The sequence below is a fragment of the Spea bombifrons genome, chromosome 8 (genome assembly GCF_027358695.1).
Source record: "Spea bombifrons isolate aSpeBom1 chromosome 8, aSpeBom1.2.pri, whole genome shotgun sequence".
Taxonomy (NCBI): domain Eukaryota; kingdom Metazoa; phylum Chordata; class Amphibia; order Anura; family Pelobatidae; genus Spea; species Spea bombifrons.
Window position 1 is genome coordinate 15,002,075 of NC_071094.1, and position 22,145 is coordinate 15,024,219.

General features: G+C 47.6%; 1 protein-coding gene across 2 annotated transcripts in view; it reads right to left on the reverse strand.

Moving 5' to 3' along the window:
* MPP1 (MAGUK p55 scaffold protein 1) overlaps positions 1-22,145 on the reverse strand; it is a 61,774-nt gene that overhangs the window by 18,412 nt on the left and 21,217 nt on the right. For both annotated transcript variants that reach the window (XM_053473900.1, XM_053473901.1), the window contains exon 6: positions 10,462-10,652. In XM_053473900.1, coding sequence (XP_053329875.1) covers positions 10,462-10,652 — 191 coding nt within the window. The remainder of the gene's footprint in view (positions 1-10,461; positions 10,653-22,145) is intronic.

Genomic DNA, 22,145 nt, shown 5'->3' on the forward strand with positions numbered 1-22,145 from the left:
CGGGAGGACGGAGGTTGCGGCGTGGGAGACAGTACCCGCTATCGGCGGGTACTCAGGTGAGTTACTGCGGCGAGGATTCTCTCCCCGTGGACCCTGACAGCGGGGGATCCTCCTCTCTGGCAGCCGGTGAACATCTGCGCGATGCGCAAAGACAACCTCTGCTGGCCGGTACTTTCGCCTTGGCTTCTATGGTAGAGCACCTGGCGCTCCGTCATAGAAGCCCTGGCATCAGCGGAGGTTGTCTGTGTGCATTGCAAAGATGTCCAACGGCTGCCGGACAGGAAAATCCAGGCCCTCTGCAAGGCTGTGAGGGATCTGGATCCTCCTGTCTGGCATCCGGTGGAGTCTTATAGTCAGACCTCTATTTGAGGTCTGATTATAAGACGACTTCTAATATAAGATGAGGGGTATTTTTCGGGGTATTTTTCAGGGTATTTGCTCTGAAAAAAATCTTGTTTTATAAATCGAGCAAATATATATATATATATATACATATATACACACACACCGTATTTGCTCGATTATAAGACGACCCCCCAAAATCTGAATATTAATTTATGAAAAAAAGAAAAAGCCTGAATATAAGACGACCCTATAGGAAAAAAGTAGGGCTGAAACAACGAATCGATAAAATCGATAATCGATAACGGAAATCGTTGTCGACGATTTCCGTTATCGATTAATCGAGTGATCGATTCGTTGTTGGAGCACTCGGCTCCTTTTACTTACCTCCGCCAGCGTTCCCCGCTTCTGCTACACGCTCTGCAGTCTCCGCCTTCTAGCTACGTGACGGATGTGACGCGTTCCGGAGGTAAGTATTCTTCATGTCTATGCGCACAGATCGCACAGAGCCACTCGCACAGAGCGGTTCGCTCTGTGCGAGTGGCTCCATTCGCACAGAGCGGTTCGCTCTGTGCGAGTGGCTCCATTCGCACAGAGCGGTTCGCTCTGTGCGAGTGGCTCCATTCGCACAGAGCGGTTCGCTCTGTGCGAGTGGCTCCATTCGCACAGAGCGGTTCGCTCTGTGCGAGTGGCTCCATTCGCACAGAGCGGTTCGCTCTGTGCGAGTGGCTCCATTCGCACAGAGCGATTCGCGGGGGTGGGGGTCCACGGTGGGGTGGGGGTGGGGTTTCAGGGGATGCAGGGTGTGAGTGTGGGTGCAGGGCAGAGTGGGGGTGGGGGGTGCAGGGAAGAGTGGGGGTGGGGGGTGCAGGGCAGGAGACTGGGTGCAGGGCAGAGTGGGGGTGGGGATGCAGGGTGTGAGTGTGGGTGCAGGGCAGAGTGGGAGACTGGGTGCAGGGCAGAGTGGGGGTGGGGATGCAGGGCAGAGTGGGGGTGGGGATGCAGGGCAGGGTGTGAGTGTGGGTGCAGGGCAGAGTGGGTGCAGGGCAGAGTGTAAGTGTGGGGGCAGGGCAGAATGTGGGGGCAGGGCTGGGTGCAGGGCATAGTTGGAGACTGGGTGCAGGGGCACAGTGCAAAGTGCTGGGTGCAAAGTGCCAGTGCTGGGTACAAAGTGCCAGGGCTGGCTGCAAAGTGCCAGGGCTGGCTGCAAAGTGCCAGGGCTGGGTGCAAAGTGCAAAGGGCTGAGTGCTGGGTGCAAAGTGCTTGCTGGGTGCAAAGTGCTTGCTGGGTGCAAAGTGCTTGCTGGGTGCAAAGTGCCAGGGCTGGGGCAAAGTGCTGGGTGCAAAGTGCCAGGGCTGGGGCAAAGTGCTGGGTGCAAAGTGCTGAGTGCTGGGTACAAAGTGCTGGGTGCAAAGTGCCAGGGCTGGGTGCAAAGTGCTGAGTGCTGGGTGCAAAGTGCTTGCTCGGTGCAAAGTGCCAGGGCTGGGGCAAAGTGCTGGGTGCAAAGTGCTGGGGCAAAGTGCCAGGGCTGGGGCAAAGTTTCTTGAACAGTAATAGTCCACCTCTTTTCAGAATGTTTGGGGTTATTTTGTTTCATAAATATTGTGTTTGGGTTCTTGTACTTTGAAAATAGTTTTTTATTACATCATAACAAAATAAGAATGTTAATGTAAATTTTAAGTTGTTTTTTAACATCCAGTTCATTAAATTATTTTAAATAAACGAAAAATGTGCATATTGTTTTTTTTTATCCGATTAATCGAAAAAATAATCGGCCAACTAATCGATTATTAAAATAATCGTTAGTTGCAGCCCTAGAAAAAAGTTTTACCAGTAAATGTTAATTCATGTAAACTATGTGAACAATTGTTTATTAATAAAAGCTACGATTGAGAAAATTTTTGTTTTTATTTCCTTTTTTCAACCTGCCCCCCTCCCAGTTATGCACATCTGCCCCCAGGCTTGCCACTCTGCCCCAGAAATGCCTTATGCCCCATATATGCCACTGTGCCCCATTATATGCCTTTTAACCCTCTAAATGCCACTGTGCCCCATGATACACCTTTTAACCCTCTATATGCCACTGTGCCCCATGTTGCCTACGCGAATCGCGTAGAGCTCTACACGCTGCCCGGACTAAGCACCGGGGATTCAGAAGCACCGGTAAGTTGAGGGGGGGGCATAGCACAGGAGGATCCAGGTCCCCTGCATCTGAGTCCCCGGTGCTTAGTCCGGGCAGCGTGTAGAGCTCTACGCGAATCACGTAGAGCTCTACACGCTGCCCGGACTAAGCACCGGAGACTCAGAAGCACCGGTAAGTGGGACATACACAGGAGGATCCAGGTCCCCTGCATCGCTGCAGGGGATCTGGATCTTAGTCTCATAGTCAGACCTGTTTGAGGTCTGATTATAAGACGACCCCGATTATAAGACTAGGGGTATTTTTCAGAGCATTTGCTCTGGAAAAAACCTCATCTTATAATCGAGCAAATACGGTATATACATACATACACATACATAGGGCTGCAACTAACGATTTTAATTGATTAGTTGGCCGATTATTTTTTCGATTAATCGGATAAAAAATGCAATTTTTCTTCAATTTAAAATAATGTAATAAAAAACGTACAATTTACACTTTCATCTCTTTATTGCAATGGCCTCTCTCTCTCTCTCTCTATTCACCTTCTTATTTTACTGACATAATAAAAGCTACAAGAACCCAAACTAGGTTTTAATACAAAGTTATTAGTAAATATTAATTCATATGTTAACTATTTTTCATATTTAATAAAAACTATGATAAAAAAAAGCCTTATTTAATTTTTTTTTATTTACCAAAATGCCCCCAGTTATGCGCATCTGACCCCCAGCTTTCCACTCTTCCCCCATATATGCCTTATAGCTCTTATATGCCAGATTCCACTGTGCCCCCTGATATGCCACTGTGCCCCTGATATGCCTTATACTCCTTATATGCCAGTGATATGCAACTGAGCCCCCTGATATACCTTTTACCCCCAGATATGTTTTATGCCCCCCTGATATGCCTAATATCGATATGCCTTATACCCCCTATATGCCCTGAGATTTATAATACCCCCCACACACCACTATAACTCACCCATACACCACTCTGGCTCCTCCCCCTCCCATACACCACTCTGGCTCCACCCCCTCCCATACACCACTCTGGCTCCTCCCCCTCCCATACTCCACTCTGGCTCCTCTCCCTCCCATACACCACTCTGGCTCCTCCCGCCTCCCATACACCACTCTGGCGCTTCCCCTCTCCCATACACCACTCTGGCGCCTCCCCTCTCCCATACACCACTGTCTCCTCCCCCCTCCCATACTCCACTCTGCCTCCTCCCCCCTCCCATACTCCACTCTGCCTCCTCCCCCTCCCATACATCACTTTGGCTCCTCCCCTCCCATATACCACTCTGCCTCCTCCCCCTCCCATACTCCACTCTGCCTCCTCCCATACACCACTCTGGCTCCTCCCCCTCCCATACTCCACTCTGCCTCCTATCAGCAACGGAGGTTCGCAAGACACCAGGGAGCAGGGTAGAGAGGCGTATGGGAGGGGGAGGAGCCAGAGTGGTGTATGGGAGGGTGGCTCCCATACACCCCTCTGATTCCTCCCCCCTCCCATACACCGCTCTGCCTCTCTACCCGGCTCCGTTACAGACAGGCACTTTCACTGCAGCTTCATAGACCCTCACCGGCTGACAGAGAGGATGATTCTCTGTCAGCTGGTGAGGGTCTGCGCGATGCACACAGACAGCCTCCGTTACTGCCCTTCACTTACGCTGAGGCTTCTATGAAGCTGCAGTGAAAGTGCCTGTCAGTAATGGAGTCGGGAGAGAGGCAGAGTGATGCATGGGAGGGGGAGGAGTCAGAGGGGTGTATGGGAGGGGGGAGAGAGATGGAAGTGAGAGACCAGCCGACAGTGAGGGGAATCCAGGTCCCCTGCAGCGTTGCGGGGGATCTGGATTCTAGTATTATAATCCGATCTCTGTTTGAGGTCGGATTATGTAAGGAGAGGAGTTTTTCAGAGCATTTGCTCTGAAAAAAAACCTCTTTTTATAAATCGATAGCAATCGATTCGATTAATCGATAATGAAAATCGTTGACAATTTATAAACACATACGATAACAAACTGGTGCAAAGGAGAAGAGGGCCCTGCTCTTGCGAGCTTACGATCTAGTCGGTGGTTGAGGGGAGTGAGACAATGGGAGAGGACTGCTTGGATGGGGATGAGTTGATCTGGTTGTGATGATGTGTTCAAGCTATTTGTTCAGATGGCTTTGATTAGGATGATGGTTGGGAGAACTGTAAAGGAATGTTGTACACTATGAAGTGATTGGCATTGTGGAGCAGCGGATGAGGAACGGCGGCAGAGAAAAATTAATCTAGCTGCAGTGTTGAGGATGGATTGAAGCGGCGAAAGGCGGGAGAGGGGGAGACCGGTTAGCAGGGAGTTGCAATAATCCAGGCGGGATGTCACAAGGGAGTGGATTAGTAACTTGGTGGTGTCTTGTGTGAGGAAAGTGCGGATTCGGGAGATGTTTTTCAGGTGGAGGCGGCAGGATTTTGTGAGGGACTGGATGTGAGGGATGAAGGAGAGAGCAGAGTCGAGGGTGACACCAAGGCAGCGAATCTGGTCTGTTGGTTGGATAGTGGAGTTGTCAACAGTAACAGAGATGTCAGGAAAAGCGGACAGAGCAGATGGCGGGAATACCATGAGTTCGGTTTTAGAGATGTTGATCTTTAGGTAACTGGACGCCATCCATGATGCAATTCCTGATAGACAGTGAGGCGAGTTAGAAGAGAGCGGGAAAGGTCAGGAGCAGAAATATAGAGTAGGGTGTCATCTGCATATAGGTGGTACTGGAAACCAAAGGAAGACATACACATATACACTCACTGGCCACTTTATTAGGTACATCTGTTCAATTGCTTGTTAACACAAACAGCTAAATCAGCCAATCACACGGCAACAACACAATGCATTTAGGCGTGTACACATGGTTAAGACAACTTGCTGAAGTTCAAACCAAGCATCAGAATGGGGAAGAAAGGGAATTTAAGTTACTTTGAACATGGCATGGTTGTTTGAGCAAGACAGGAGGTCTTGCACAGGGCTATAACACTAAGATCGAGATCCCCCGCAGCGCTGGAGGGAACCTGGATCCTCCTCTCTTGCAGCCGGTGGGCGTCTGTGCAATGCGCGCAGACATCCTCCGCTACTGCCCTCCACTTCCGGCTGGGCTTTTATGATGGAGCACTGGCGCTGCATAACCTTCCGATGCTCAGTCATAGAAGCTCAAGTGAAAGTGCCGGCCAACAGCAGAGGTTTGTCTACGCCCACCACTTCCCCCACTAGACACCAGTGAGTCTGGAGCATGGGGGGCAAGTCTGAGCGGCATATTGTCATAAATCAAGTACTTACCCCCGCCATCGTTCCCACGCTGACGTCTCTGCTCCTTCCCGGCTTACTGACACAGCAGCAAGCATGGCCTCTCCAGCTACACTCCCACGCAGCTGCAGCCGGAGGTTAACAGGAGGGAGGGGGCGCTCGCTCCAAGTGAAACGTAGGACACGCTCCACCGTTGCCATAGCATAACGTTTCAAATGCTGACGTCATTTTGGCGCCAAATTTGAACGTATTTAGAGGATTATAAAGCATATCTGGGGGTATAAGGCATTTCTGGGAGGCAGAGTCGTAAGCCTGGGCTCAGATGTGCATACCTGGGCGGCAGGTTGGGAAATAAAAACAAGAAATGCATTTTTCTCAGTTTTTTTATTCTGCTGTTTAAAAATGAAAAATTTACCTTTTTTAATCTGATCAAAAAAATTATAGGCCAACAAATCGATTATGAACATAATACCGTATTTGCTCGATTATAAGACGACCCTGATTATAAGACGACCCCCCAAAATCTGAATATTAACTTAGGAAAAAAAGAAAAAGCCTGAATATAAGACGACCCCAAAGGAAAAAAGTTTTACCAGTAAAGGTTAATTCATGTAAACTATTTTTTTTTAATAAAAGCTATGTTTGAGAAAAATATTTTTTTTGTTTTTATTTCTTGTATTTTCCAACCTGTCCCCCAGTTACGCACATCTGCCCCCAGGCTTGCCACTCCAATATGGCACTGTGGCCCATGATATGCCTTTTAACCCTCTATATGCCACTGTGCCCCATGGTATGCCTTTTGACCCCCTATGTGCCACTCTGCCTCCAGAAATGCCTTATACCCCTATATCCCATTCTGGCATTTAGGGGGTTAAAATGCATATTATGGGGCAGAGTGGCATATAGGGAGGTATAAGGCATTTCAGGAGGCAGAGTGGCATTAAGGGAGTTAAAAGGCATTGTATAGAGCACTCTGCCTCCAGAAATGCCTTATACCCCTATATGCCACTCTGCCATTTAGGGGGTTAAAAGGCATATTATGGGGCAGAGTGGCATATAGGGAGGTATAAGGCATTTCAGGAGGCAGAGTGCTCTATTAAATGCCCCCTTAACGCCACTCCAGAAATGCCCTATGCCCCCATTTAACACACACCCTATACCCCCATTTAACTAACACACACACACACACTCTCTTCCCCCCCCTCTCTCACCCCCCTTCCCCCGCTCTCCCCCCTCTCTTACCGGTGCTTCCAGCCGGGGCAGCGGGTTGACGTCGCCTTCTGCTGCAGCCGGGAAGGAGGTGTGGCTAGCAGCGGGGGTTTGTATGCATCCGTCGCGTATACTTTCCCCAGCTGTCAGAGATCAGAGAACTCGGGGAAGGTCTATGCGACGGACGCAGACAACCCCCGCTGCAGCGGACGTTGTCTACGCGGATCGCGCAGACGTCAACCCGCTGCCCCGGCAATACAGCAGGAAGCACCGGTAAGTGTGTGTATGGGAGGGAGGGAGACAGGAGGATCCAGGTCCCCTGCAGCGGTGCGGGGGATCTGGATCTTAGTCTCCTAATCAGACCTCTATTTGAGGTCTGATTAGAAGACGACCCCGATTAGAAGACGAGGGGTATTTTTCAGAGCATTTGCTCTGAAAAAAACCTCGTCTTATAATCGAGCAAATACAGTATATGGCATCATCCTGAAAATGTATATAAACTTGGGGAGAGTGTATGCCTTAACTACATTTATTCTTCCCCACCAGGAAATGAATAAACCTCGCCACTTCTTAAAAGAGGTGTTCATGTCCTTAATTAAAGGGAGGAGATTAATCTCCATCCATGAATTTGGCATTGTGTTAATCCTTATTCCTAAATAGATAAAAAAAAGTCCTTAGCCCAACCAAAACCCATTTTCTCTATCTGTTTTTGTATTGTGTCCAGATGAAATGGCAATGCAATTGATTTGTTAATATTCAATTTATAATTTGCCACATAACCATATTGATCTATCAGTGCCATAATCTGTTTCAACGAGTTTATTGGGTCTCTGACGGTCAGTAGGAAATCGTCTGCGTATAGTTTAATCTTTTGTTTCCCCTCCTCCGCACAGCCCACTATCCCCCGGTTAGCCCTAATATCTTTTGCGAGCGGTTCTAATGAGAAGACTTATAGAAGGGGGAGAGGGGACATCCTTGTCGTGTGCCATTGGCAAAGGGAAACCAGTTCGATTTAATTCCTGGACCCACAACTCTACCCATTGGCCACGCTCAATCTCTGGGAAAGTACTCTCGCATATATCTTCGCATCTAGGTTGAGCAGAGATATTGGCCTATAGCTGGTTAGTTCTTCTGGGTTTTTACCCGGTTTTAATATTGGTGTAATGTTATCTCTCAGGAGTTCTTCTGGGAGGGCCCCTTTATCTATACTTTCATTAAATTATAATCGAGCAAATACGGTAGTTGCAGTCTTACTTATTGCCCTATAACTCGCTAAAAAAAATAATTAAAAAACACACATTGGGTATTTCTAAACTCAGGACAAAGTTTTTCCATTAGTTTTTGTAGATGAGTAAAAGGTTTTTCAAATAAAATATAAAGCGTTTTCACCTTATTTTTTATAATTAAATGATATAATCAAAATAATGGCAGCTAAACGAACCCCTTCTTGTCCAAAAAATAACAATATGTAACTTGTCTGGGTACACTAAATTTACAGCAAGGTGTGAGTACTGCAGAAGTGTTAAAACAAAGAAAAAAAAATAAAGGCAGCTTAGTCCTTAAGAGGTTAAAGCAAACAACCTTCGTTTTAATCCAGGGGCGTAACTAGAAACCTCAGGGCCCCGGTGCGAGAATCTGTTAAGGGGCCCCCCAACCCATCTATCCCTTTCTCACTATCTACCCTCTCCCTCCCTACCCCCCCTTCTCACGATCTCCCTCTCCCTCCCTAACTCCCCTTCTCACGATCTACCATCTCCCCTCTCCCTCCCTAACCCCCCTCTCACGATCTACCCTCTCCCTCCCTACCCCCCTTCTCACAATCTATCCTCTCCCTCCCTATCCCCCCTTCTCACGATCTACCCTCTCCCGCCCCCCCCCCCCTTTGTAGGTCACTTACCTTCAACTCCTGTGTTGGGAGCGTGAGGCGTTTGTCTCGGGTGCCGGCGCTTCACTGCAGAGCGCCGGCATATGACGTCATATGCCGGCGCTCTGCGTGAAGTGCCGGCACCCGAGACAAACGCCTCACGCTCCCAACACTGCACTCTGGGCAGCGCTGAGGCAGGCGGCGGTGAAGGCAAGCAGCATCGAGGAGCAGAGGCATCCTGGATTTCGGTCAGTCAGGGGGGCCCAAGAGTTGCCGAGCGGTCGTTTTCAGCAACCGCTCGGCACCCCTTGGGCCCCCCTGACTAGCAGAACTCCAGGGCCCGGTCGCAGTCGCGACCCCGGTAGTTCCGCCACTGTTTTAAGCATAAAGTATACCTAAATCATTGGCTAAAACTTTACTGTAAGCTTGCCCTAAATACAAAATGTTCAGTCTTATCTGCATCTCAAATGACCCTGTCGCCGGTTCACTGCTTTTCCTTCCTTGGACCACTTTTCATAGGTACTGACCACTGTAGACTGGAAACACCCTACAAGAGCTGCAGTTTAGGAGATAGCTAGACGACTGGGTCATGAGTATCACAATTTGGCCCCTGTCAAAGCTGCTTAGATCCTTACGCTCACACCTGGGCTCCAGCTACACTGGAGCCTTCCCTTGCGGGACATGGCCAGGTCTGCCAACTGATGTCAGTGGGAACCCCCCCCATCAGTGGGAAACACCCCCCACCATTTTTCCTGCTTCTAAAACATCAGATTTGAGGACAAAATGTTCACTTGCTGCCTATTATATCCCACCCACTGACAGGTGCCATGATAACAAGATTATCAGTGTAATTTACTTCACCTCAGTGGTCATAATATGTTATCGCTAATTGGTGTACTTACATATAGATACATAAATACATACACAGTATGCATACACTTATATCCCACGTGCAATGTCATGTAATGTTGTACGTGTGTATAATGTGGATAATACACCTAAGTATTCTTAAAAGCTTGCAACCTTAATTCAGGTAGCCAATAAAAAGGTATCTTCCACATTTAGCAGAATCTTTCTGGGATACAATTCTACATTCCCTGTCTAATGTTAGAATAAAAATGTACTTCTAAAATAAGTGTGTGATGTAATTTCAGCATATTCTACTTATCACAATTAATCAATGCCTGGTGACCACTGCACTAGCACTACAATGCGTTTGAGGCTGTTCAGATAAAATATACATATATTTTATAAGTGCAACCGCATGTATCTAGTCAACACCTGAGATTTATTGGCTGTTGGGCTAAAAATGCAAGGCCTAATTTTTCCTCAGTCTATTCCAGGGAAGAGCAATCAATAATTGAATACTTGAAGTAGTACAAGTAAACAGTAGATTAATAAAAAAAGAAAAAAAGCTTGGGATGTGACTAAAGCCATTCCAAAAAATGAATTAAAAAGGGATTACAACAGACAAAATGGATCAAAGGCTAGTTATTTATAGCTAGCTAGAGAAAGCAGAAAAGGCCAAAATATACAAAGGCACTGAAGAAAAAAAAAAAACGAACAATTTAGACTGTTACAGAACCTAATTCATACCGAACAGCATTTTTATGTACTCACCATTCTTGCAATTCAGGAGAGGGAATGAGCCCAGCTGTCCCTGCACCTTGCGTTCGACCCTGCCACCAATTTGTGTCATCCTTATTTATGATCTGAAGAATTTCACCAGTATGAAAACGTAACCCAGCTTCACGACACGGAATAAGTGGGTCAGATCGTGGATCATAATCGAAAAGAGCACGCACAAACATCTGGGGAAATTTAAATTCAGTGAGGCTGGTGTCCGGTACAATTCAAAATAAGAAAAGACAAAATATTCAATATTTAAAGTACACCTTACACAAATGAGCACTAGGAAACAAAAAATAAACACAAATCACATTAACCTAGTTTCCAGCTTAGTTTGATAATCAACCAGTCAAAATATTCTGATTTGCTTACAAACAATTTCAAAACTGTTTATAGAATATACACAGCCATTGCCTTGGCTAATATTAACCCCAGTTCCTTTATTGGTATTGTGGAACCTTAGGATATGAGGAGTATGGGTAATAGGAGGTTAAATATTTTCTGCATTCTGGTGATAAAAGTCTGATGCTCTGGGAGGCAGTATTCTTCTGTAAAATATCATGATATATAAAGCGGTTGCACACAGACAACCTCTGCTGCTGCCGGCACTTCTATGGTGGAGCACCGGAAGGTCATGTGATGCCGGCGCTCGGCCATAGAAGCCCCGGCGGAAGTACTGGCCAGCAGCAGCAGAGGCTTGCATCGCACAGACCTCCACTGGCTGCCCCATTAGACACCAGGGAGTCTGAAGTAGAGCCCTGCGCGGGACTGCTTTTTTAATCCCGCTCCCGCTGTTTTGAATCCCGCTCCCGCAATGGGTGTTCCGCTACCACCACATTTGTGGCCAATCCTGCCCGCTCCCGCCACATTTGTGGCTAATCACGCCAGCCTCCTTACCTGATGTCCCGCAAGGCTGCCCTCGAGTTGTTCCCTCACAGCGTCTCTTCTCTTGCTCCGCCCAGGAACAAGGTGGAGTCACGGGAAGTGACATCACATCACATGACTCCGCCTTGTTCATGGGCAGAGCAAGATAGGAGACACTGTAACGGAGCAGCAAGAAGGCATCCTTGCGGGACTGCGCGGGATTACCGGGACCCGCAGGTACAGTGCCTGACCGCCCGCAGCCCCAAAAAGACTGCCCGCGCCAGCAAGTTTTTTGGCGGGTCCCGCCTCCCAATGCAGTCCTCTAGTCTGATGCACGGGTCACAAGTAAAGGGATGCACTGGTAAATCGGGGGTTCAATGGGTCTCTGGAGGCATATAGGGGTTAGAAGTCATATTGGAGAGGCAGAGTGGCACATAGGGGTGTATAAGGCATATCTGGAGGGGGAGAGTGGCAAATAGGGGGTTAAAAGGTATGTCAGGGAGGCAGAGTAGTATATATGGGTGTATAAGGCATATATGGGGCAGAGTGGCTTATTAGGGAGGCAGAGTGGCATATAGGGGGTTTAAGGCATTTCTGGGGGCAGAATGTGCATAACTGGGGCAGAGTGGCATATAAAAGGAATAAAAACAATGTATTTTTCTCAGTTTTTATTAAATAGGAAAAAAAAATAGTTTACATGTGAATATAGGGTTTTTTCGTAAATTTTCAAATGCGGTAATCATATTGTGATATTCCTATCCTGAGGCAGCTACAATAATAGGTTAACCTCAATGAAGTTCAATATTAACTGGCAGCTAGGATCTGAAGAATAGGACATTTTTGTAAATGCTTATTGCAGATCCAAAGTGTAAAACTTAAAATTTCTTATTAAAAAATAAAATTATACCACACAAGCATTAATTATTGCATGTACTCCGGGTAAATTACCTAATAAAGAGTACAGAGAAAATGACCCACAATTAAGATTTCTCTGGGTTATTTAGCTTAGTTTTTATTTTATTAGGTCATTTACCTGCAGTATATAGAGTTATAAGCTTGTGTGGTATATTATTTTATTTTTCACTATCTGCAATAAGCATTTACAAAAATGTCATTCTTAAGCACCTAATTGTGTCAGTGTGCTGTATACGGATGAGTGAACAGGTGGCTCAGAGCTGCTTTGAACTTTGAATCAGTGAATAGAAGACTCATAGTACCTCTTAACGATTCAGTGAGTCAGTGAATCGATGAGCTGTAACCTGATCCCAGAGTCTGTGTGCTGTGCAGATGACTCACTCTAGGATCATATTACAACTGCAATTCTGACTGAACTGTTACAAATGAATCCTTCAGCATACTGAACTGATTCATCCGGATCATTGAAAAGAATCAGTTCAAAATAACGATTTGTTTGTGAACTGGACATCACTAGTGATCAAAGTACATATATTGTGTGAAATTGTAAAGCTGTCAGACCTGCCTCCTTTTGTGCAGATCTCCCCACAGCTGCTTGTATCCGGAATAAACTTTTATACATTCAAAGAAGTCTGGCGGTCATCACGTTTGATTTCCACAAAATTTTTTGACGTAGTCGGCAGGATCCCAACATCCAGAAAAAATGATTGAACCCCTTCCTTGGGACTCGCTCCAGGACACACAAACCCAGCGCGCTATTAAGGTAAAGAAATGTCTGTCTGTGCCTCCAGTCAGTGGTATTGTTCCCATAGAAAGTAAGATATTCCCCTGGTGACTGGACTTTTTAACTTTGAATGTATAAATGATAATATTAAGGTTATATAAGGTGACCTAGGTCAGGGACACTGGAACTTGTAAGTGATGTGTGACTGAGACCCAGGTGGGTTGGGACCAGTGGTGGGATTCAGCCGGTTCGCTCGAACCGTTTTTTTAAGTACCCTATTATAGGCCGCACCCCCCCCCACTTAAAGTAGTTGTGCAGCCTATAATTGGGTTTAGGATCCAGATCCCCCGTGACGCTGCAGGGTACCTGGATCCTCCTTTCCGGCAGCAGCGGGCTCCTCCCACCCGCCTCATTGAACTGGGCTGTCACCGCCCACGAAGGTCACAGAGTCGCGCTGGCCAGCTGACTCAATTCTATTTCGGATCAACGGGGACGGCTTCTTAAAACGGGACCCCTGTCGATTCAAAATAGAAGTGAGTCAGCCAGAGCCACTCAACTTTCATGGGCGGCGCCAGCGCTGCTCAATGACCTTTGTGGGCGGTGCCAGCCCGATTCAGTGAGAAGGGTGGGTGGAGCCCCCAGCAGCGGGGTTGTCTGCATCACAGATGTTTGACAGCGGGAATCCAGCGGAGTGCGCATCAGGGTCTTTGGTCAGGTAAGCTAAAGTAACTGGGGGCATGCTTGGCAGTGGGAGGATGGGACAAAGATGGCTATGGGAGACTGGGGGCACACTGTCCCCAATTTCCTATAGGCATCTTTGTCACTAAATAGCTTCCCATAGTCCCATGTTTAGTGACAAAGATGCCTATGGGAAACTGGGGCAAAGGCAAATTCTGTCCCCAGTTTCTATGGGAAACTATGGGAAGCTATTTAGTGACAAAGATGCCTATGGGAAACTGTGGACAGAGTTAATTAATGGGATTAATTAATGGTAATTAAAAGTATGCACTGGTGCTTTTTAGATGATTGCTTGAGATTTTTTTAATGTGACAAATGGAATTGATAAAACATCAGAGGAGGCATCATAGATTTGTAAAAAATTGTTTCTTGCAGTTTTCACCTTGTTTTCGAGAAGTAGATTTACAAAAATGTTTAGTGGCTCTTTGTTTTATTAATGTATTAATAGCATTTGTCACATAGACAATTCACAATCAATTATCTAAAAAGCACCAGTGCATACTTTTTCCAGACTTCTATTGAACACTTTGATTAACTGCTTTTCATGTATGTATACATATAGTGTGACGGGACCGACCTGTACCCCGACTGGGTACGCCCGCCGAACGTTGCTTCCTTCACCCCATGGCCACCGGGGCACCAGAGATTAACCCCTTCGCTGTCTGTGGCTAGCCAAAACTGAGCTACACAGGGTGGCTATCGTCCTGAAAAGGACAATACGAGATCATAGCCGAGAACACAGCTCTTCAGGCACAATGCACTACAAAATAAATCACGACGAATCAATGGTCATAAGGCAAACGATACAGCAGTTCACAGGGCGATAACCATGCATAACAGAGAGTATCGTGACACGTAACGAAAGGGAGAAGTACATGAAAGTAGAGTGCAGAGCAGAGGTGCTCAGTAATCAGGGTGTACAATAGGAGAGCGGTGTCCAACAAAGACCCCCTCGACACGATTCCAAAACACAGCACGTATGGCAAGAAGGTGCGTATGGAAGCACACGGAAATGTCAGTGCACGGAGAGAGCAAACAGAAACAAATAAAACATGAACACAACATAAAATTCAGATGGCGCGTGTCACTACTACCACATAACACATAAGTGCTGGAGATGCAATCGAAGGGCACAGAGAGAGAGAGGAACACCCAGAAAAGGGAAGGATGAGCCGCACAAGTGGACCCCGGGGTGGCAAACCCGCACGACCAAAAGGGCACCTCAGGTGGACTGTAAAAGAGCAGGGAAGCGCGAGGAAGAAGTGAGCTCCTTCCACCAGAACCAACGCCTGATGTACAAATATTCCTTGCCCCTGGAGGCCCACACCAACTCCTCCATGTGGGCAATAAAGTTCATCCTACTGACCCAAGCCTGGATCGGCGGAGTGTCACGGCTTCTCCAAAAACGGGGAATGACAGCTTTGGCCGCACTTAACATATGGTACGTCACTGAGTGTCTATAAACAGCGACTGGGAGCGATGTATGGTGCAAGAGAGCCGCCTCAGGGGTCAGCACATAGCGAGGGTCATTAACTTCCCGAAATCACCCCTTCCACAAGCTTCCAAAAGGGGGCAACCAAGGGGCAAGTCCACCAAATATGTAAAATAGTGCCAGGGCCCGTCTCACACCTCCAGCAACAGTCCGGGACATCCGGGAGGAATTGATGTAAAGCATGTGGGGTGCGATACCACCGAATCAATAATTTGTAGGAGGTTTCCTGGATTCTACTTGACATAGCGCCCTTATGGACCAACTGAATAATCTTACCCCATACCTCATCCCCGGAGCACTCGAGAGTAAGGAGGATGGAGTACAGCGTGGAAACCAGGTGGGGTGGCTCAGATTTAGAGGTGCACAGGCGTTCAAATTCCGTCAGAGGTCTGCGGTAACCCACCAGGCATGGTAAAGAAGCAATAAAGTGGCGCATTTATGCATAAAAAAAAAAAAGTGTCTTGCGGGCGTGGCCGAGACGCCCCTAACAGAGTCTGTAGAGGTTTATCCGAGTCCAGGTCAGAAACATGATAGAAGCGCCGGAAACTAAAGGAGAAAACAGTCTAGTCCTGCCTGTTCTGTATCCAGGGGCAAAGGCACGGTTGTCAGAGATGGGGAAGAGAGGGCTAGGGGAGGACGTCAAAAAACCCTTAGACATGTATTTCCGAAGAACACGCATAGTCGGGGAAATGGTGGAATGTTTAAAGCGTTCGGTGGGCCCGGTCGGGGGTGGGTAACCACAGATAAGAGTGTATGGGGTGCGGGAGTGCATCCTCCTCCAGTGCCACCCACTGCTTAGGAGCCCTACTAGTCCACTCAACCACTCGACGCAGATGAGCCGCATGGTAATACAGCTCCAAGTGTGGGACACCCAGGACTCCCATGAGTTTAGGACGAACCAGATGGGAAAAAGCGAGGTGATGGTGTCTGGACGACCAAATGTACTTCAAAAAGACTCTGTGGCATTGCTTAAAATAATCCCTGGCAACCCTCCCGAAGCACGAAACATGCGGGAAGGCCCACTTACACAGGTCCTGAGAGACCCGCTGTAGGATGGGGACAAAATTCAGGGAGAATAGCAGGGAGAGATCTGCAGGGAGTTGGAGGCCCAAGAAGCGAAGGGACGAGAGCCTAACTCCCGCTTAGTAGAGTCCGCCAGGTGGACCCCCAATATCTCCGACTTACCCAAGTTTATCTTGTAGTTAGAAAATGCTTGGTACGTCTCCAGTTCCTGGAGGAAATGGGGTAGGGACGTAAGGGGAGCAGACAGGATCCCCAACATATCATCCGCGAATAAAGCCCGAAACCAACATTCCAGAGATACCAGGATTGGCTCTAATGGCATTGGCCAAAGGTTCCATGCTAAGCGCGAAAAGGAGGGGGGCGAGTGGACACACCTGACGAGTAAGCCAGGGTCAGAGAGAAAGCCATTAATCTTGATTCTGGCAGAGGGGTTAAAATAGAGTACCGAGACCCAGTTACAAAAAGTCGCACCCAGGCCCAAGCTGCGCACCAATTGGAAGAGATAGGGCCACGAGACCCTATCGAACGCCTTCTCAGCGTCCGTAGAGACCAGAGCCAGCGGGGTATTAAGGCGCCCAGCCCGGTCAAGAATGTCAAGGACTCTGGTAGTATTATCCCTCGCTTCCTGCCCCGGGACAAAGCCAACCTGGTCCAGATGGATGAGCGACGGTACAAGGGGCCCCAAACGGGTAGCAAGAATCTTGGCCAATAATTTTATGTCAGTGTTGAGCAATGAGATGGGACAATAGCTTTCGCAAAGGTCAGCCGCCTCGCCCGGCTACAGTATAACAGTAATGTGGGCAGTGTCGGTATGTGGGTCAAAGTGGTCCCCAGCAGCCATGCCATTAAACAAGGTAACCAAATGGGGAGCTAAAGTGGCAACAAACTGTTTATAATATGCTTTCATAAGTCCGTCAGGACCAGGACTCTTGCCATTAGGGAGAGATTTAATGGCCGCCACCACCTCAGCAAGGTCAATCGGGGCATCCAAAAGCAGAGCATCCGACGGGGAAATACGCTTCGTTAAATATTTAGCCAAATACTGCCGCAGGGAGTCCCGAAAGGACGGCGCCAAGCCCGGAGCAGGGGGCTGGTTGTACAGGGATGCATAATAATCATGGAAGCAAGCTGCTATGTCAGGAGTGGAGTGGCGGGTGGTACCGGAGCGATCCCGGACCTCCGGTATAAAGGACTGAGCCCGCTTGGCACGGAGAGCCCTAGCAAGCAATCTACCCGCCTTGTCCCCAGATTCATAGAAGAGACTACGGGTTAGGAGATAAAGTCGCCTAGACTGACTATCCACCAGGGACGCCAATCTCTCTCGCAGAGCAACCAACTGGACCGGGAGGGCTGGGTCTAAGGTGAGTTTATGCCTAGATTCCAAACGAGCAATCTCATTAGTAAGACGCATGATTTCACCCAAACGGATACGCTTAACTGTAGCCCCCATATCACTGACTTATGGGCCTCCCAGACAGTGGAAAAGGGCAAGTGGGCAGAAACATTCTCCGAAAAATATTGTTTGAGGTCCTTATCAAGAATTTGAACATGGGCAGGCATAGAAAGCAAGGACTCATTAAGCCTCCAACACCAGGAGCGGGGGAGGGAGACGCTTAAAAGAGAGAGTGACATGGACCGGGGCATGATAACTTATAGTGATGGGGCCCACACTGGAGGAGGACAGCATAGGTAAATGATGGTGAGACGCGAAAATAGAATCTATTCTCTTATAGCGAGAATGTAAAGGGGAAAAATACGTATAATCCCTGGTAGAGTGATGTTGAACACGCCACGCGTCCGCTAACTGCATGACGTGGAGGGCCCTTTTAACCCTGGCGATGCGTGAAAAGGAGATGCATGTCCGTCCCGAGGAGCTGTCCAGTCGCGGGTCCATCGCCATGTTAAAGTCACCACCCAATAAGGAGATCCCCTCCTGAAAGTCAGCTAATTTGTGGAGGGCCGAAACCAGAAACCGCGTTTGATCACGATTGGGAGCATAAAAACACAGGCCAGAGTGACCGTTTGGGTGGCAACGAAACCTTTAATGAAGAGGCATCTACCCTCCTGATCCCTCCAGGTGTCCACATGCTGAAACGGCAAGGATTTATGTTGTAATATGGCGACCCCTTTAGTTTTGGAATCCGGGGAGCTAGACGTGTAGAGGAGAGGAAAGTGTTTAGAATTTAATTTGGGTTCCCTCCCGGCCCTGAAGTGGGTCTCCTGGATCAAGGAGACCTTAGATTTAGCAGACCGTAAGAAGTGAACTAGTTGAGAACGTCGTTCCGGCTTATTGAGGCCCCGAACGTTAAGGGTAGTAAATCTCACTTTATTCGATTGCATGAGTGCGACACCTAGAGAGGCGGTAGAGGAGTGGGCAAACGACACGCGCCATCAAAACAACAAAAACCATACAAATATAAACACAAGAACCATAAATCATAACAGATCGTGGGCAAGCCACGGGGCAGGCACCAACGCAGAGAGTGCCTAGCAACAGGAGAGCCGTGTCGTCCAAACAATGGACAAAACCAAAAGCCTGGTGCACAAGGAACCAGGATGGTCAGCTCAGGGAGCAGAGACAGCACAGACAATACAAAAAAACAGTAATTTTACTCACCGTAAATTCTCTTTTCCCAAGTATAGTGGCAGTACCGTTGGGTTTGCTCTCTTCCCAAGGACAAACACTAAAAAAGATAGGAGGGGTTAAGCTCCGCCCCCCCTTACCCTATAACTGCACGTACCGGCGAACAGCAGTCAGTTAATAACAAGAGGACCAAAGGATGGAAAAACATTATCTTATAACGAAATTAGGGAGGGAAACCTGTACTGCCACTATACTTGGGAAAAGAGAATTTACGGTGAGTAAAATTACTGTTTTTCCCGGCGTATAGTGGCAGTACCGTTGGGATATAGCAAGATCCCCCCAAAAAGGGAGGGAGTTAGATCTTAACAGCGTGCAGGACTTGACGTCCAAACTCAGCTGCCGAAGCAGAGGAAATGTCCAGTCTGTAATGTTTAATGAAAGTGTTCCATGAGGATCACGCTTCTGCTTCACAAATCTCCTCCGGAGAGACTGAAGACCTGGAGGCCCAAGAGACAGAAGGATCGTGTGGAGTGAGCCTTAATCGGAGGAGGAATAGTCGCACCACAGGAGTCATATGCCAGCCGGATGGCATGGGAGCCATCTGGCCAGGGTAGATTTAGATACAGCTTGACCTGAAGATCTTACATGGAACTAAAGGAACAGATGGTCAGATGAGCGAAATGGAAGCCGTACGCCCCAAATATATGGTAAGAGCTCTCTTAACATCTAGACAGTGCCAGGGAAAGACACTTTCTTCTGGTGTCATAGTTTGGAGAAAACGTTGGCAGGACTATAGGTTGGCTAATTTTAGCTTGAGATAAGACTGTAGGCAGGAATGACGGCCTAGGATACATAAGTACGTCGTCCTGATGAAAGATGAGAAAAAACCTTTCGAGGCTGAGAGAGCGTGGAGTTCCTCAATCCGTCGTACCGATGTGACAGCTACTAAAAATGCTGTCTTCAGGGAGAGGAATATAAGTGAAACCTCTTGGAGAGGCTCAAACGGAGTCGAGCATAGAGCCTTGAGCAGAACGGTAAGATCTCACGGTGGAAAAAACGATGTAACAGGTGGTCTCTAATTGTGATGGCCTTAAAAAAAAAAAAAAAAAAAAAACCTCCGAATGAAATGATCAGACGCCAGATTGAGTAGCAGAAAATGACGAAGAGCAGACATCTGCCCTTTTAAATGTTGCAACCTTGAGGCCCGCTTTAAATCCCACGTGTAAAACACGCAGAATGACCGGAATGGGTGGAGGAGAAGACTGCAGGCCTTGAGACTGACACCATTCAAGAAATTTCCTCCAGGTTCTTAGATAAAATCTTGATGTAGAGAAATTTACTGACCCCAAGAGGAGAGTAGTCATAACTGGGTCTATACCTTGATATTTCATGATCAGCCTTGCAGCAACCAAGCCGTCAATCTGAACATTTGAAGGATGTGGAGTGGAATTCCCTTTGTCTCCAAAACGTCTGCTGACAACGGAAGGTCCCCATATGTTACCGAAAGCTGGCAAAGGTGGGAAAACCAGCTCCGGTTTGGCCAGAACGGGATAACTGCCAGTACTCTTGCCTTGTCCATCTTGACTTTGAGCAAGACTCGAGGAATCATAGACACCGGAGGAAAGATGTATGCCAGGTTGAATCGCCACTTGATCTCCAGACCATCCAAAAAAAAGGAGGGAAAACCATTCTGTATAGAGAGGCAAAAAGAGGGACTTTCCGATTCAGTCTTGTCGCCATGAGATCCACTTCCGGCAGGTCTACTATTGCCACCGACCCTTGAAAAATAGGCGGATGAAGGGACCAATCTGCTTGAGAACATCTGTTTCTGCCAGTACATTGTTCTGACTTCTGATGTGGACCGCCGAGATAGCTTCTAGATTTTCATGTGCCCATAGCATGATTTTTGTGCATAAACTTTGGAGACTGGTTACTCTCATACCTAATTGTCTGTTAATATAGGCTAGTGTTGTGGCGTTGTCGGATTGAATCTCCACTGGGATGCTCAATATCCATGGTTTGAAGAGTACTTAAGACGGCATTTAGTTCCCTGAAGTTTGTCGATTGACGCGCTTCCTGCACTGACCACTTCCCTTGTGCTGTGTGAAATTGGAAATGAGCTCCCCAACCAGTCTGGGATGCGTCCATGGTAACTATCAGCCACTGCTTGGGCTGGAAGGACAGTCCACTTGTCAAATTTCTTTTGACCTTCCACCACTCTAGTCGTTGAAGTACATCCTGAGATATCAGAATGTACTTGTCTAGATCCTCGTCGGTCCCGGACCAGTGTGACAGAACGTGCCATAGCAGAGGCCTCATTCTTGCCTGTTCCAGGGCTATCGCCGGCATGGTGGAAGTCATAAATCCCAAACTGCTCATTACCCTTCTGATAGAACAGAGAGGATACGCTTGTAGCTCGGCGACACTTAGCCGAATGCGTATGGCCTTGACTATTGGAAGATAGAGGCATAGAGATCTTGAGTTTACCTGAAACCCCAGAAACTTGATCTCTGTGGTCGGGTTAAGCGTGAATTGGCTACATTCAGAAGCCAGCCGTATTCTTTGAGAAGAGTGATCATCACTTGAAGAGCTGTTAAAAGTTGTGCAGCGGATGAAGCTTTTATCAGCCAGTCGTCCAGATATGGAACCACAGCTATTCCCCTCAATCTCAGTTCTGTTGCCAACGGAGTGAGAATCTTGAAGACTCTTGGAGCAATTGATAGGCCGAAGGGTAGCGCCTTGAACCGAAAATGATGGAAACCTTTGCTTGTCTTCACTGCAAATCTCAGAAATCTCCTTGACTCTACGGCTATTGGCACCTGCAGGTAAGCATCCTGTAGGTCTAGGGAAGCCACATAATCTCCTCTCTGAATCATTTGAGTAACCGAAGAGATGGTTTCCACACGGAAGTGTTGATATGGAATATATTGGTTGACGGACTTCAGATCCGGTACAGGATGAAGAGTGCCCCGGATATGGGACCAGGAACAAGCGAGAGTAAACTCCCTGAAATAGCTGTATCTTTGAAATGTTTTCTATAACTCCCTGCTCGAGGAGTGTAGATGCTGCTATAAAAAACGCTGCATACTTGTTCAACGCTGGGAAAGAGGATACTAGGAAACAATTGCGTGGAGACCTGCAAAATTATATGGAGTAGCCTTCTGATATAATCTGACGGATCCATGGGTTGCTGGTAGTCTGAAGGCGACCTCCCACTTTGACAGAACCGTCTTGCCCTATCTTGTCTAGCTGTTAAGGGTAAAATCTGGAATCTTTATTTTTCTGAAAGAAAGATCTATCCTACGGTGAGGATCACGCTGCCGTGGAATATCTCT